At 46.7% G+C, this 13432-nt stretch overlaps 1 protein-coding gene across 1 annotated transcript; it reads right to left on the bottom strand.

The window, feature by feature from the left end:
* Window positions 1-273: 273 nt before the first annotated feature.
* LOC117887678 (CMRF35-like molecule 3) lies at window positions 274-9360 on the bottom strand. The gene is given in 5 exon segments (XM_034790359.1): window positions 274-764; window positions 1565-1588; window positions 2718-2793; window positions 6327-6656; window positions 9119-9360. Coding segments are annotated over 5 exon segments (693 nt in total). The 5' UTR covers window positions 9159-9360; the 3' UTR covers window positions 274-541.
* Between the last annotated feature and the right edge of the window lie 4072 nt (window positions 9361-13432).

The following is a 13432-nucleotide window of genomic DNA, read 5'->3' as shown; positions in this document are numbered from 1 at the left end:
AATCCTGTCTGTGTTCTGTGCACATCCAAAATTCCTGCTGAATGACCTGCCCTGGGAGCGAGTTACGAGTGACCCTGGGGAGGGTGAAGTTGTGGGAGCGGGAAGGGGAGAGAGAGGGAGATCCCCGGGGTGGGGGTGGGCAGCCAAAAAATTTTTTGCTTGGGGCAGCAAAAAACCTAGAGCCGACTCTGCTTGTGGGGTAGATAGCTTTGCAGGAAAAGCTGGGAATCACTACAGCCGGAGGAGCAGTTCTTAGGAGCAGCTGATGAAATCAGGTAATCAAGGGGAATTTATTTCTGTTTCTTTTGCTGAGTGTTAATGAATCTTATTTAAACAACTGATTTCTACTTGGTCAAAAACAACTGGCTTGTTTACTTTTTAACTAGCCAGCTGCTGTATCTAGCCTGAGCCAAGTACCTGCTCCATCACTGGGGCTGGGCGTGCTGTGGGGTTCTACCAGTTTGTACGGCCATGTGATCTGCTGCATGGAGTAACTGACTAAATACATGGGGTGAATTTAGAGAGTGTCTGTCTTGTGCTGTTATTTTGGTGACAGGGAAAGTAGGGTCCTTAGGAAGGAAGCAAAATTATTGGGTTGCACCATCTGGAGAATTAAATGACACTTACTAGCAAAATTGATCAGAGAATTTTTACCTTTGCTCCTCCTCTGTGATGCTCTTCTAAACTTTACAGCAATGAACAAAATCAAAAGGAGAACCAGCAGGACGGATGGGATCAGGATGTAGAGGACGAGGTTTGGTATACTAGGCGAAGGAGAAGAGTATGTTTGTTTCTACTCTTAACAGTTATGGTTTGTTATATAAAGATTAGACGTAGCTCTTGCTCCCCTCTCAAGTTGTTGGAAAGGGTGGGGAAGTATTAGCCAACCCCTATCTGTTTTTTACAACTGGGAAACTGAGGCACAAGTACAGTGACTTGCATCAAAGAAGCACATGGAGTCAGTTGCAGAGCTGAGGCTAACACCTTGCTACGCTGGATTTCAGCATCAAACTGAATAAACAGAAACCATTCAGCAAAGGAAAATTTGGCAATCTAAAGCAGTCCTAGCTTTCCTCTCTGCACAGCTGGGTTTAAATGTGTACTAGGGCCTAGGTCTTTAAACACATTTAGATGTCTAATTCCCCCTGACCTCAATGAGTGTTAAGCACCTAAATACTCTGAGGTGACTGGAGACATGAGGTTTCTGGGCTCAGCACAATGCCTAGCAAAGGTCTGATGTCAACAAAAACCTACAGAGTGCAACAGCAGTGGGGGCGATTGTAGTGACCCTAACAGGGCCACTGTGGTTGGCATTTTAAAAACAAACTCTTAATTAAATGATCAGGTTAAAACTGTCAGATTATTTTCAGCTGAGCAAGGGTAAAACCCCTGTTCTGTTTAGGGATGGCAGTGTTACCTAGTGGTGAGAACCCTGGCCCCAGGATCAGGAGACCTGGGTTCTATTCCTGGCTCTGCCACTGGCCTGCTGGGTGACCCTGAGCAGGTCATGTCACCTCTTGTGCCTCAGTTTCCCCATCTATAAAATGGTGTTAATGATACTGACCTCCTTTGCGAAATGCTTGGAGATCTGTGGAGGAAAAGTGTTAGATGTTATTCAATTAGAGACTTGCACTGCATCTTTTGCCATGAATTTTTGGCTTTTCTGATTAAAAAAATTAAAGACACAATCATAAAGAATTTAATGTCACAAACCACTTCCAGTGTTGGGGTTTGTAAACTGCTTCTGCCGCAGTGTGAAGCAATCAATGGACAATATCAGGTATTCTGTCATGTGATTGACATATACTGTATATCTCCCTGCCTGACTGGCAGGGCCAGTGCAAGGAAGTTTCACGCCCTAGGTGAAACTTCCACCTTGCGCCCCCCAGCCCTGCGGCAGCTCCCCGCCACCCCTCCACCCTGAGGCGCCCCCCCCCCTGGGGAGCCGTGCGGCAGCTCCCCACCCCAGCTCACCTCTGCTCCGTCTCCTCCCCGAGCACGCCGCCCCCGCTCTAATTCTCCTCCCCTCCCAGGCTTGCGGCGCCAAACAGCTGATTGGCACTGCAAGCGTGGGAGGTGGGAGAAGTGGAGCGGCGACCGCGCGCTCGGGGAGAGGGCGTAGGAATGCTGTAAAAAAAAAATTGGGGGCACTGCTTTTTGGCGCCCCCAAATCTTGGCGCCCTAGGCAACCGCCTAGTTTGCCTAAATGGTAGCACCGGCCCTGCTGACTGGAAAGCCCAATAGAATAGCAAGAGTCCTGCAGGTCAGATGTGAGGGGAAATGCAGTGCTAGCACTTTAAAATTGGACCATGTCAGGCTGGCAGAGTGGTGAGTGTGTGGGGGTGTTTTTTGCTTTCTTTTTGTTTGCAAGTGTGGGTTTAATACAGTATAATGCAATAGAATTCATCTTCCAGAGCAGAAAATAGTTTGCAGGACAGGAAGGACTGTATAACAGCAGGACTGTCTGGCTCTGACTTAGATGATAAATGCCCCATCTCAACTTGTAAACTCAGCTACAAATCCTTTTCTTCAATGCCTCTGGTGTGCAGAGACCTGAGAGTTCTGGAATACTCCGTGCTGCGTGAGTTTGACTTAAAGCCTTGGCCTCTGTAGGGATTGTAGCCTGGACTTCGAGCACAGTGTAGAAACTCCAAACCTGCCCTAGAGTTGGTGAAAGGAGACCTCACAGTGCCTCTAGCATGAGTTTGGGCACTCACCCGGCAAGAACAGTCCATGGGGAGGTGGCAACGGTCAGGTCCTTTTCTGGTGTCGTCGGTGGTGAGGTAGGAACAGCTGCAAATGAAAGCAGACAGAGCTGTATTACCAAGCCCTTGTTTATTGATTTCCTGTTTGTGCCGGCACCTGCCTTCCTGTGGCTGGGCTATTAAAGCTCCGTGACGTGAGTACTAGCTAGGCCATTGCAGCGGAGAAAGGTGGGGTGGTGTTGTGTTGTTTTAACACAGTAGCTGTAATTCTGTATCCTACTCAGGGCTGGCTCCAGGCACCAGCCCACCAAGCATGTGCTTGGGGCGGCGCCTGGAGGGGGGCGGCGTGGCGGGGCACTCCGGCCCGAGAGCGGGGCCGCGACTGGGCTCGCCGTCCTCCCCGCAGCGCTCCGGCCGCCGGGGAGAGCGGAGCCGCAGAGGGCTCGCTGCCCTCCCCCCCCAGCGCTCTGGCCGCCGGGGAGACAGGAGAGCCCCGGCCGGGCTCTCCGCCCTCCCCCTGGTGCTCTGGCCGCCGGGGGCTCTCCGCCCTCTCTCCGGCGCTCCAGCTGGTCGGGGACTGCGGGCCCGCACCTGGACTCGGCGCCTTCCCCTGCCGCGCTGGGGGGGGGGCGGCGGGTGGCTTTTTTGCCTAGGGCGGCAAAAAAACCAGAGCCGGCCCTGATCCTACTTCAACTGCTGACGGCCCCCAGTGAGATAAGGTAGATTTGCTATATATCAAATAAAGGAACCTGAGGGATGACATAGGAGTCGGACTGAGTTCTTGGGGGAACTAAATGGAAGAGGTTTTGGGGGAACTCCAATAATATTGAGGGATTGGGGAAAATGAGCAAGACTTGGCTTCCTCTGCAGGGATCAATGGTGGCAGCAGAGGTAGGAAATGAGACACAACTATTCTGACATGAGCACATGGTGTTTAAATGCCTCATCCTGCATTATTGGCCGACAAGTGAGCAGATAGCCCCTGACTTCTCCTCCCCTTCCCTCTGTACCTCCATCTCCGTCCATATTCTTCCCCACTCCATTGAGACATCCATCTAGATAGGAACATGGGAATCAGCATACTGAGTCAAATAAACTGTCCATCTAGCCAGGGAGCCTGTGTGACAGTGGCCAATACCAGATGCTTCAGAAAAAGGTGCAAGAAACCCCATTATGGACAATTTTGAAATAGCATAACCATATGGGCAGCTTACTCCTAACTCTCATCACTTTGTGGCTGATTCTATCTTTGAAGCCCTTGGACATAATTCTGTCCTTACCCAGGGTGACTGGATGGCTTAATTATTCATAAGAAGGTTGAATCCTGCTAGACTCTCGACCTCAATATCTTGTGGCAGTGAGTTCCACAGGTTACTTATGTATTATGGAGACTACATTCCCCTCTTATCAGACATAGATTTGTTGCCTTTAAAATGCACTGGCTATCCCCTTGTTCTGCTGATGATGTTGCTGTATCTTTTTTCCTCTTTGCTGTATCTTGGAGCTCTGGAGTATTTCATTATGGTCCATTTCTCAGTCACTGATCACGGAATAGGGTTAGCAATGGAAAACCAGCGAAGCTTTTATTGAAGGAAAAGATACTATGGTAAAAGGAAATTTGTGCAGACAGGCCCTGCCTTCTCCTCCCTTTCCCTCTGCACCTACATGTCAGTCCATGTTCTTCTCCACTCCATTCTGACACCCACTGGTGGAGATTGCACTGTTCGCTGTAGGACTGAATGGACGCCTTTATTTATTTTATAACCTACCTAACACAGACCTCAGGAATATCTTGGCCCCTACCTTCTCAGTGGATGACTTTAACAATTTTCACTGTGAGACTAGCTAATAACAAATAGTGAAGAATTCCTGTAAAATGTGACTTTTGGGACTAACAAGCATCTCTGCTAAAATTCATGAAACTTGTTTAGGATTGATAACTTTTGTCGTAAGTATCCAGGTGGCAGCCAGATATTCATGAATAATTCATTCATAGCAAAGTCTCTTTTTCCGTCCCCTTACTTTGCACAAATATTTGCAAATCAGTGGCATTTAAAACTACTCGCTTATCTCCCCTCCGTCCCACCTCCCTGGGCCTGTCTTGATCCTGGGTCTAACTGTTCATCCGATCCCGCAGTCCTCACTCAGGCAGACTGTGCATGAATTTCAATGGGAGTTTTGCCCGAGTAAGAACTGGCAGATGTAATGTGAGGCTGCATCCTCCAGCACTAATTCCCTCTCCTGCATGAGGGATGGGGTGGTGGTGGTGGGGGGGTGCGGGGAATCAGTTGCCTGGGAAAACCTAGGAAACAAGTGTGAGTTTCTCAACGTTGTGAAGGGGGTGACAGAAGATTAGCAGAGTTGGATAGTTCATGTCTGGATAAGACCCCCTCTATTCACCAAATACGTGTCCTCGGTCAAGACAAGAGCCACTTGTGACCCAGGGAGCCCCTCAGTCCCATCTGGCACAGGGAACCTCAGGCCATAATTCATGTCAGGCACGACACACTCATTGCCCCGACACACTGTTGTCAGAATCTGTCTCTGGACTCTGTCATATATGGTATCCTATGCAAACTGGTAACAAGCTGCTCGTTAATATTATTGCGTGCTGGAGGTATAGGCAGTGTATAAAGAACTATAGACATGTGCTGAAAAATATGTTCTTAAAAGGTGGTTTGCAACCCATGCATAAGCCCAGCCTGTCCCAGAGAAAGGAATATTGTTTGTGTCTCCAATCTGAACTAAGCTAGGTGGTACCGCAGATGACAATGGAAAGTACATCTACATATAAGGTAAACAATGCACCATCAAGCTTAACAAGGGACTGGCGGGGGGTGGGGGGGTGGAGACAGCTTAACAATCATGAGTGTGGATGGAGCCTGCACCCCTGGGACACCTTCCTGCCACTTGAAACAGAGACTATAGACTTTGGGAAATATAAGCAGAAAGGCATTTTGGCATCCATCACTCATGGGACACAAGAGGCCAGAGCTTTGGTAATCGGACAAAGGTGGATCCTTCAGCCAAGAGGGTTGATGTCTCTGGGAACTGACTATAGGTGAGAAACCTTCTTAGACAAAGATTGTAACTTGCTGAATTAAGTTTCAGTCACTAGAAAGCGTGTTTTTGTTTTGCTTGACTTGTGTCTTCTGTTCTTCCTTATATCACCTACATATCTGTTCTTTGTTAACANGCTTGACTTGTGTCTTCTGTTCTTCCTTATATCACCTACATATCTGTTCTTTGTTAACAAAGCTACTCTGGTTTTATTACAAAACCTGCACAGGGCTGTGTATTAAACTGAGAGGTGAAGTCCTCAGCTAAACTAACAGGCTGGTGTGTGTTCTGTCTCTTTGGAGCCAGCAAACGCAATAACTTTTCTGTGAGTGTCCAGGGAGAGGGCCTGGCGGCTGCAAAGAGCCCTCTCTGGGAACTCGGGAATTGCGGTTCACTGATTGCTACCTGCCAGGCAAGGTTTGGACTGGCAGAGTCCTCAGGAGTGTGCTGGCCAGGTAGACAAGCTGGTGTTGCAGGGTGCTGACTCCTACCTTAGCAGCAGTCACGCTGCTCACGGTGCGGGGTGACTGGCACAACACGTCCCACACTTAAAGGACTTACCTGGGAAAACAGACACGTTGACAGCAAACATCTTGTCAAAGCCGCTCTTCTCTATCCCACACCAGTAAATATCCTGGTCGCCCACTGTCAGGCTCTCCATGGTAACAGTGAACGTGAACTGCGTGTGATTGTCTTGGATGGAGACTCTGTCCCCTACCACCTCGGCCTCTGAACTGATGGTCTGAACAGCTATGGAGCAGGATAACCAGTCTTTTCCTCTGCACTAGTATTTCTTATAGTTCTGGTACCGCTCATCGTACTGACACTGGACAGACATCGACCCTCCCAAGGGACCGCTCACCTCCCTAGGGCCGGACAGAGCCCAACAGCCTGCAAAAGACAAAATTGCTTTCATTGTTTTCCTGCTGAGCAAAAACCAGTGACAAAGAGACACAGTTCAGAACTAAGCAACAGAGGGTCCTGTGGCACTTTTGAGACTAACAGAAGTATTGGGAGCATAAGCTTTCGTGGGTAAGAACCTCACTTCTTCAGATGCTAACTAGTTCAGAACTAGTTAGCCTTACCAAGCTTTTGTGCATGGATATTCCCGTGGGGAAGGACACAGCTGCTTTGTAGTGGATGTAAGGTGGTGAGAGCTGATAGCCTGGGCCTTAGGAGATCTGGGTCCAAGTTCCCAGTCCGCCACAGACTCTTTGTGTGACCCTGGGCAAGTTTCTTCACCTCTCTCTGCTTCAGTTCCCTTGGGGATAATGAGGCTTTCCTGACTCACAGGGGTGTTGGGAGGATAGGTCTCACAAGAAATGTTTTGGTGGCCTCTGAGTGCAGCCACCAATTCACTGGTGGCCGTCCTGACACTTTTTCCTAAAGTACTTAATAAACTTTAGGAAAAAGAAATAAATATTCACATATTTATGTCCAAATCATTGTAATTCATTTGGGTAGATTTTTATTGCAGACTCAATAATAAAAATAATGTACAGTTGTCTCTATTCTTTACTGGACGTAAATAGAATAGAAACAAAACAGGTGCTTTGCATGTTCTTGTCTTTTGTCGTTTGGTTGGTTGCTTTTTTTAAGACTTGCCAACTAGTAAGTCTGTTTCCGTGGAAAGTGATATCTGTATGATTAACATTGCTTTCGTCCCCCTCCCTCCCACCCGGCCACCGCCCAGGAGGTTGTGGCTGCACGAAAAGCCCCTGGCGGCCACATGCAGTCATGGTGGTTGCATTTGAGAAACTTATGCTCTGGCAATGCAGGAGGTGGGGCTTAAGACTAGGATGAATAGCCAATAGATGTAAGGCGATTTGTTCCCAGTGTGGGGTAGTGGGGAGATGGAATCATTTGCGACTTCATCTCCTCTCCCCACCCCTATACAAAGCCAAAGAGAAACATTAAAAATCCCCGTTCTGCTTTCTGTGTTAGTGTCCTTCTAAAACACTGCGCTTTCTCGTCTGGGACAGTGAACCCGAGAATGCCACAGAGGATTCCCTGACTTAGCTTTCCCACAACTTTATTATATTGGGGGAGGGGGATATGACGGACCAGTTTAGGAGAGTCTGAAAATCTTCTAAATGCTTAATCTCCTATCATATGCTCAGACACTCCAGTGCTGGGCAGGGTATTGGAGAGCCTCCTTGACATTGCTGAGATCAGCTAAACTATGACATTAGCATCACTTCTCATCATGGAGGGGAACCCACTGCTGCTCTAGTTAACTTTTGGGACAGGTGGAGGGAGCAGGCAAGCTCACAAGGACCTATGTTACATAGGAAGTAGAAAACTAAACTGAGTATGAAACAAACTCTGCCAGGCACCTGATGTTTGGCAATGGACATCACACTTATCAGTCATCTCTGTGATCATATGACTCCTTTACACATTAGTATGCAATGGTGTTCAGTTACCACCACCAACCTGCAGGTCACCACTCCCCACTATGGTACCCAAAGCCAACCTCTAACAGAGATTTCCATGGAGACTAAAGTGTTTGCTCGTGAGAGTGCCCTGGTCCATCTGAATGATGGCTGCAGTAGTTTTACACACGGTGAGTGTGTCTTGGCTCTTTTCTAATCTTCCCCCCTGTCCTCCCTCTCCTCAAAAATCATGGTATTATTCTCCTTTTGTGCCTTTTCAGATAGAAATACTCACTGCATTGGTCAGGTTTGTCAGGTGTCTAAGTGACTTAGGAGCCCAGGGTCCCAGTGCCTTTCAGTGCCACTTGTTCTCCTGCGTCATGTGTGTGACATTGAAAAGCCAACATTAGAATGCTATTTAAAAAAGCAAGCAAACAAAAAATAGGTGCATAACCAGTCTGCATCCCAGTTGGAAGTGACTGCACTGGGGATGTTACTACCATCTGCAGAGCACTTGACTGCAGTGAAATTCCTTCTCAAACCAACTTGCCGCATGGGGTTTGAGGGAGGAGAGGAAAATGTGTTAAGAGAAGTTAGAGGACAATCCTCCGGAGCCATCGGTGGCAGGGTAGGGTACAATTATTAGGGGGTAAATCCTCCCTCTATCTTAATGGAGAAACTGTGGTACTAAAAGGGCCCTGGTTTGTGAGATCTTCCAGACCACTTCAACCCACTGCAGCATTGAAATGTTTTGGCTTTTAGGTAGGACATTTTCTCCAGGTCCATGGGGATTCCTGCAGGTTGGCTTTAAACTAGGACATTCTCTGCTGTCATCTATTCAAACCTGTGCCTAACGTCAGACACTTGGGTAGGGGACCTGATTGCAGGAATGTGTAGCAGCCACAGCTCCTATTGCCCCAATGGGAGCAGGTCTGCCTCCTGGGTCTATTTCTATTGACATAAAGAATCTCATCTCACCTGGGAAAAGAATCCAAGCCCAGACAAGGAAACTCCTCATGATCTCGCCTGGTTCTTTCTTCAGACAGCAGAATGTGGACTGTAGGTAGCTATCTGCATTTCCGGTGCAGTCTCAATGAAGGCAGGGCTCTGTGTTTTCTCGAATCTAAAACATACTGACAAATGGATTTTGTTTCAGACTTCCTTTCTCTTGACTGTTTCACTTCCTCCTGAACTTGTGGCAGCTGAGTGGTCTCATTCTGTGGGGGTGGCTTTTTTAGAATGTGTCATTTCAACCGCCTTTATTCAGAGGAAACCAGATCCGTCTGACGTTTCTGTTTCACGGTCCAGTCAAAGTCTAATTCGTAACTCCTGCACCCCTCCCAGCATGGAACATCTCAACGTGCCCCCAAAGCACAAGTTACTGGGGCTACCCAATGCCTAAAATGAGATACAAAGCGGGTGGATGGTTTTAGATCTAATAACCCCCCAAGAAACCTAGAAATATGGGCCTGATCCTGTGAGGTTCTCAGCATCAGCACCTTCAATTCCTGTTAGTCTGTGGGAGTTGAAGGTACCCAGTGCAGAGGCTGCTTAGACCTATTAGGATCAGACTCAATATAGGGAGAAGGCAAATGTACTAAACATGAACAGAGCCACTACAAATAAGCCGTCTTCACTATATTCTTAATAGGCTGGACTCTGCTTTCACTTCTACTCCAGCAAACCAGTCATCACATTTGCCTAGTGATTAGAATGTGAGAAGTGAATGGAGGTGAATGCCTGGCTGCGCATATGGGGTCACCAGGGGGGCTTCAGCTTTCTCAACTTTGGGATGCTGCTCTGAGAAGCAGGAGAGCTGAGCAGAGATGGGGCCCACCTAGCAAGGCAGGGAGGAGTATCTGCAGAGACCGAAGGGTCATAAATCTTCTATCGAAAAGCTTCATTGATGGAAAATGGCTTTTTGAGCGGATAGAATTTTTTCAATACATTTCTGTTTTCATCACAATTGTTTGGGTTTTCATAAAAATATAGAAATTTTCCATGGTCAGGAGCTGAGTGTTTGGGGGGCTTTATTTTGGTGAAAAAATCAAAAATTTCAACAAAAAATGAGAATTTCTGTTTTTGCAACATTGTTTGTGCAGGGGGGATAATTTCCTGGCCCTCTCTAGTGGTGTATCTCTCCCTGTAGCTTAAGTGTTCAGAACTTCATTGTAACGATATTGTACAGGAACATCTCTGTCTCCTGCTCTGTAACCAAAGGTAGAGGACACAGTCGAGGAACTGACTCTACTTAAACCACAAAAAGAAGAACAGGAGTACTTGTGGCACCTTAGAGACTAACAAATTTATTAGAGCATAAGCTTTCGTGGACTACAGCCCACTTCTTTGGATGCATATAGAATGGAACATATATTGAGGAGATATATATACACACATACAGAGAGCATAAACAGGTGGGAGTTGTCTTACCAACTCTGAGAGGCCAATTAATTAAGAGAAAAAAAACTTTTGAAGTGATAATCAAGCTACCCCAGTACAGACAGTTGATTATCACTTCAAAAGTTTTTTTTCTCTTAATTAATTGGCCTCTCAGAGTTGGTAAGACAACTCCCACCTGTTTATGCTCTCTGTATGTGTGTATATATATCTCCTCAATATATGTTCCATTCTATATGCATCCGAAGAAGTGGGCTGTAGTCCACGAAAGCTTATGCTCTAATAAATTTGTTAGTCTCTAAGGTGCCACAAGTACTCCTGTTCTTCTTTTTGCGGATACAGACTAACACGGCTGCTACTCTGAAACCTGTACTTAAACCACATTAACCACAATAGTATTAGTGCCTCACTGTTGTCTTTGCTCTCAACACATTAAAAATAAGAGGAAACCACATGAACACAGTTGGGTCCCAAACAACCATGTGTTTACTAGCTATATACAACATCTAGCTACATGTATACATTTCTGTTAGAGAAGACAGGGAGGCCCATGTGAGGTCTCCCCATTATTTAAAGGGATACTGCCTAATGCCTGTACACCTACATGCACTAGAACTCCAGCTGTTGCCCAATGCTGGGCTGATAATCTGGTTGCAGCCCCACACATCAACTGTGCTTATGAAAATTCTCCCTTACTGTGACATTCCCCAGGTACAGCCTGAACTGCTGTGTTCCCTCAATTCTCCAACCTGGGGCGCCTTTTAAACTGCTTCACTGTGAGAGTAACCGCTCCTGGTTTGCTCACACCCGGCCTCCAGCATGCAACTCACTCCCAGTTATATTATATGAGTGCTGTGCCAGCCACTCATGAATTACACTGCAGGGCAACACCAGCAAACTCCCAGTCCCAGACTCTCCCCCAGAAATGTGTCTTGCACTTCCCAGCGCCCACCTGGACAATACAAGCTCATATAAAGTCCATCATTCATCAATAGAAAATGCTATGCACAAATCCTGTCACCCCAAATGGAGTTTCCCAAACACTTCAGTCCAAACACGCTGGTTTAGATAGAACATGTTTATTGACTACAGAAGGAAAGAGCATAAGTGATCACAAGTAATGAGACATAAAAGAATTGATTACATACAAATAGAAGGTAAAAGGCAACTAATACCTAACTGACCAGGCTAAATGGTCCGTTCCAGATGCTGCTGATAAAATTCCCTTATTTTCTAGATGTACCTCAGATCTCCCCCTTTCAGCCGGGCACACTTGCTGAAAAGATCTACTTGCAGTAAATGAGTTTTCCAAATCTCTTCCATTTTATTAACTTAATTCCCCCTCCCAACTCCCGAGAAGAGAACTGTGGCTAGTGGTGCGTGTCTGCTACAGCCATTTTGACCAGCTTGGCATCTCCTCTCACCTGTGAAGCAACAGATATAGAGTGCTATGTAAAGGCAGAGTTATTAGAAACCAGATCTTATAATGGGGAAGTGTCAGGCATCCTTCTGTATAGGTGGTGCTACCCCCGCTGCCTACAGTGAGATATGTGACAAAATTCCCAACATGCACCTACAATGAAATGAAAGTGCTGACTGCTCCTTTCATCACTGGTGCACCTCTGCGTGGGCGATGGTCCAGAGCAGGGATAGCGCTGGGATTCACTAGGGGGTGAATAAGTTAGGCAGGGCCTCAGGAGATGGAAAATGAGATGGTCCAAATGATTTCATCGGCTAGAAGGAAAGGAAAGGGACTTAGCAGTTAGAAAGGGATAAAGGGTTTTGTCACTGGGAGGAAAACTGAGCCCTATATGATAGAAGGGTGTGGGAGGGTGTCTTATGGCTTGGAAACTGGAATGGGTGGAAGTTGGGACTTCTATTACCTAGAGGAATGAGAGATGTGCAGCAGGGAGAGGACTGAGTAGTTTGGAGGGAGGAGGGAAGTGCATGATCTCCTGTCCATATATGACCTTGCTCAGGCTCCTAGATGGGCTTGTAGGGCACAGGGCTTCCCTTCTTTCTAACCTACGTTCTAATGGATGGGTGGACATAGGAAACTTAGTTCACAGGTTGTACATTAAACAGGCTGTCTGTCTTCTCTCCATGCTTTGGGCCTGAAGTCTCCAAAGGCATAGGTCATGCACAGCTCCACTCCTGGCATGTGTTTAATATTATACACTAAAATGCCAGATCACCAGGTTGCTTCATGTACTTAATTTCAATCTGGGATGGTGCCATGAAGGAGATTAAATTAGACTCCATGCAGAAAGGGGATTCAAACAACAAAAAAGGCACTTTCTGGCTGTGCTGCAAATGAGCTCTCAAAAGGGGTTAGAAGTGAACTAAGAGATGATAGAGCTGAACAGAGAAGCCCTTGAGTTCAGAAATAAGGAGTCATATTCCACTAAGAGCTGTGATTTTTATACCATTTAATGCAAATATATCTCGCGTCAGTTCAGAAATGTATGAAAAATAGATCAGAGCAAAATAATTCAAATGGAAACAAATGCAGCAGAAATCAGGACTGCAATCGCATCGCTTGTTCACATTTCAGCACGTTCTGAAAAACTATATATGAAACCTCTATTACCTCATCCACGCACAGCTACCCTTCTACCTTCCTCTCTGTATCTTAGTGTCACTTAGCTTGCAAGCATCTAGGGTTTGAGAGTGTCCATCAATATTTATTTGCCTTGTGTCGCACGCAGCACACTGCTGCTGCCTGGGAAATTAAAAAAAAATTTATCAAAGTTCAATTAGAACTGTGTTGTGATGAAGAATGACATTCAGGCTAATTAGTCACTAGGGGGCAGCACTGTACTTTGCAGATTTCACTGAACTCCTCACTCTGAGGCTGTGAAAGGGATCTCTTGTGCTTGATGCCCCTCTGTGGGG

Source organism: Trachemys scripta, chromosome 14 (assembly GCF_013100865.1).
Source record: "Trachemys scripta elegans isolate TJP31775 chromosome 14, CAS_Tse_1.0, whole genome shotgun sequence".
NCBI classification, from domain to species: domain Eukaryota; kingdom Metazoa; phylum Chordata; order Testudines; family Emydidae; genus Trachemys; species Trachemys scripta.
Note: the sequence above shows the minus strand (reverse complement) of the source record. Positions and strands in the feature narration are given on the sequence as shown.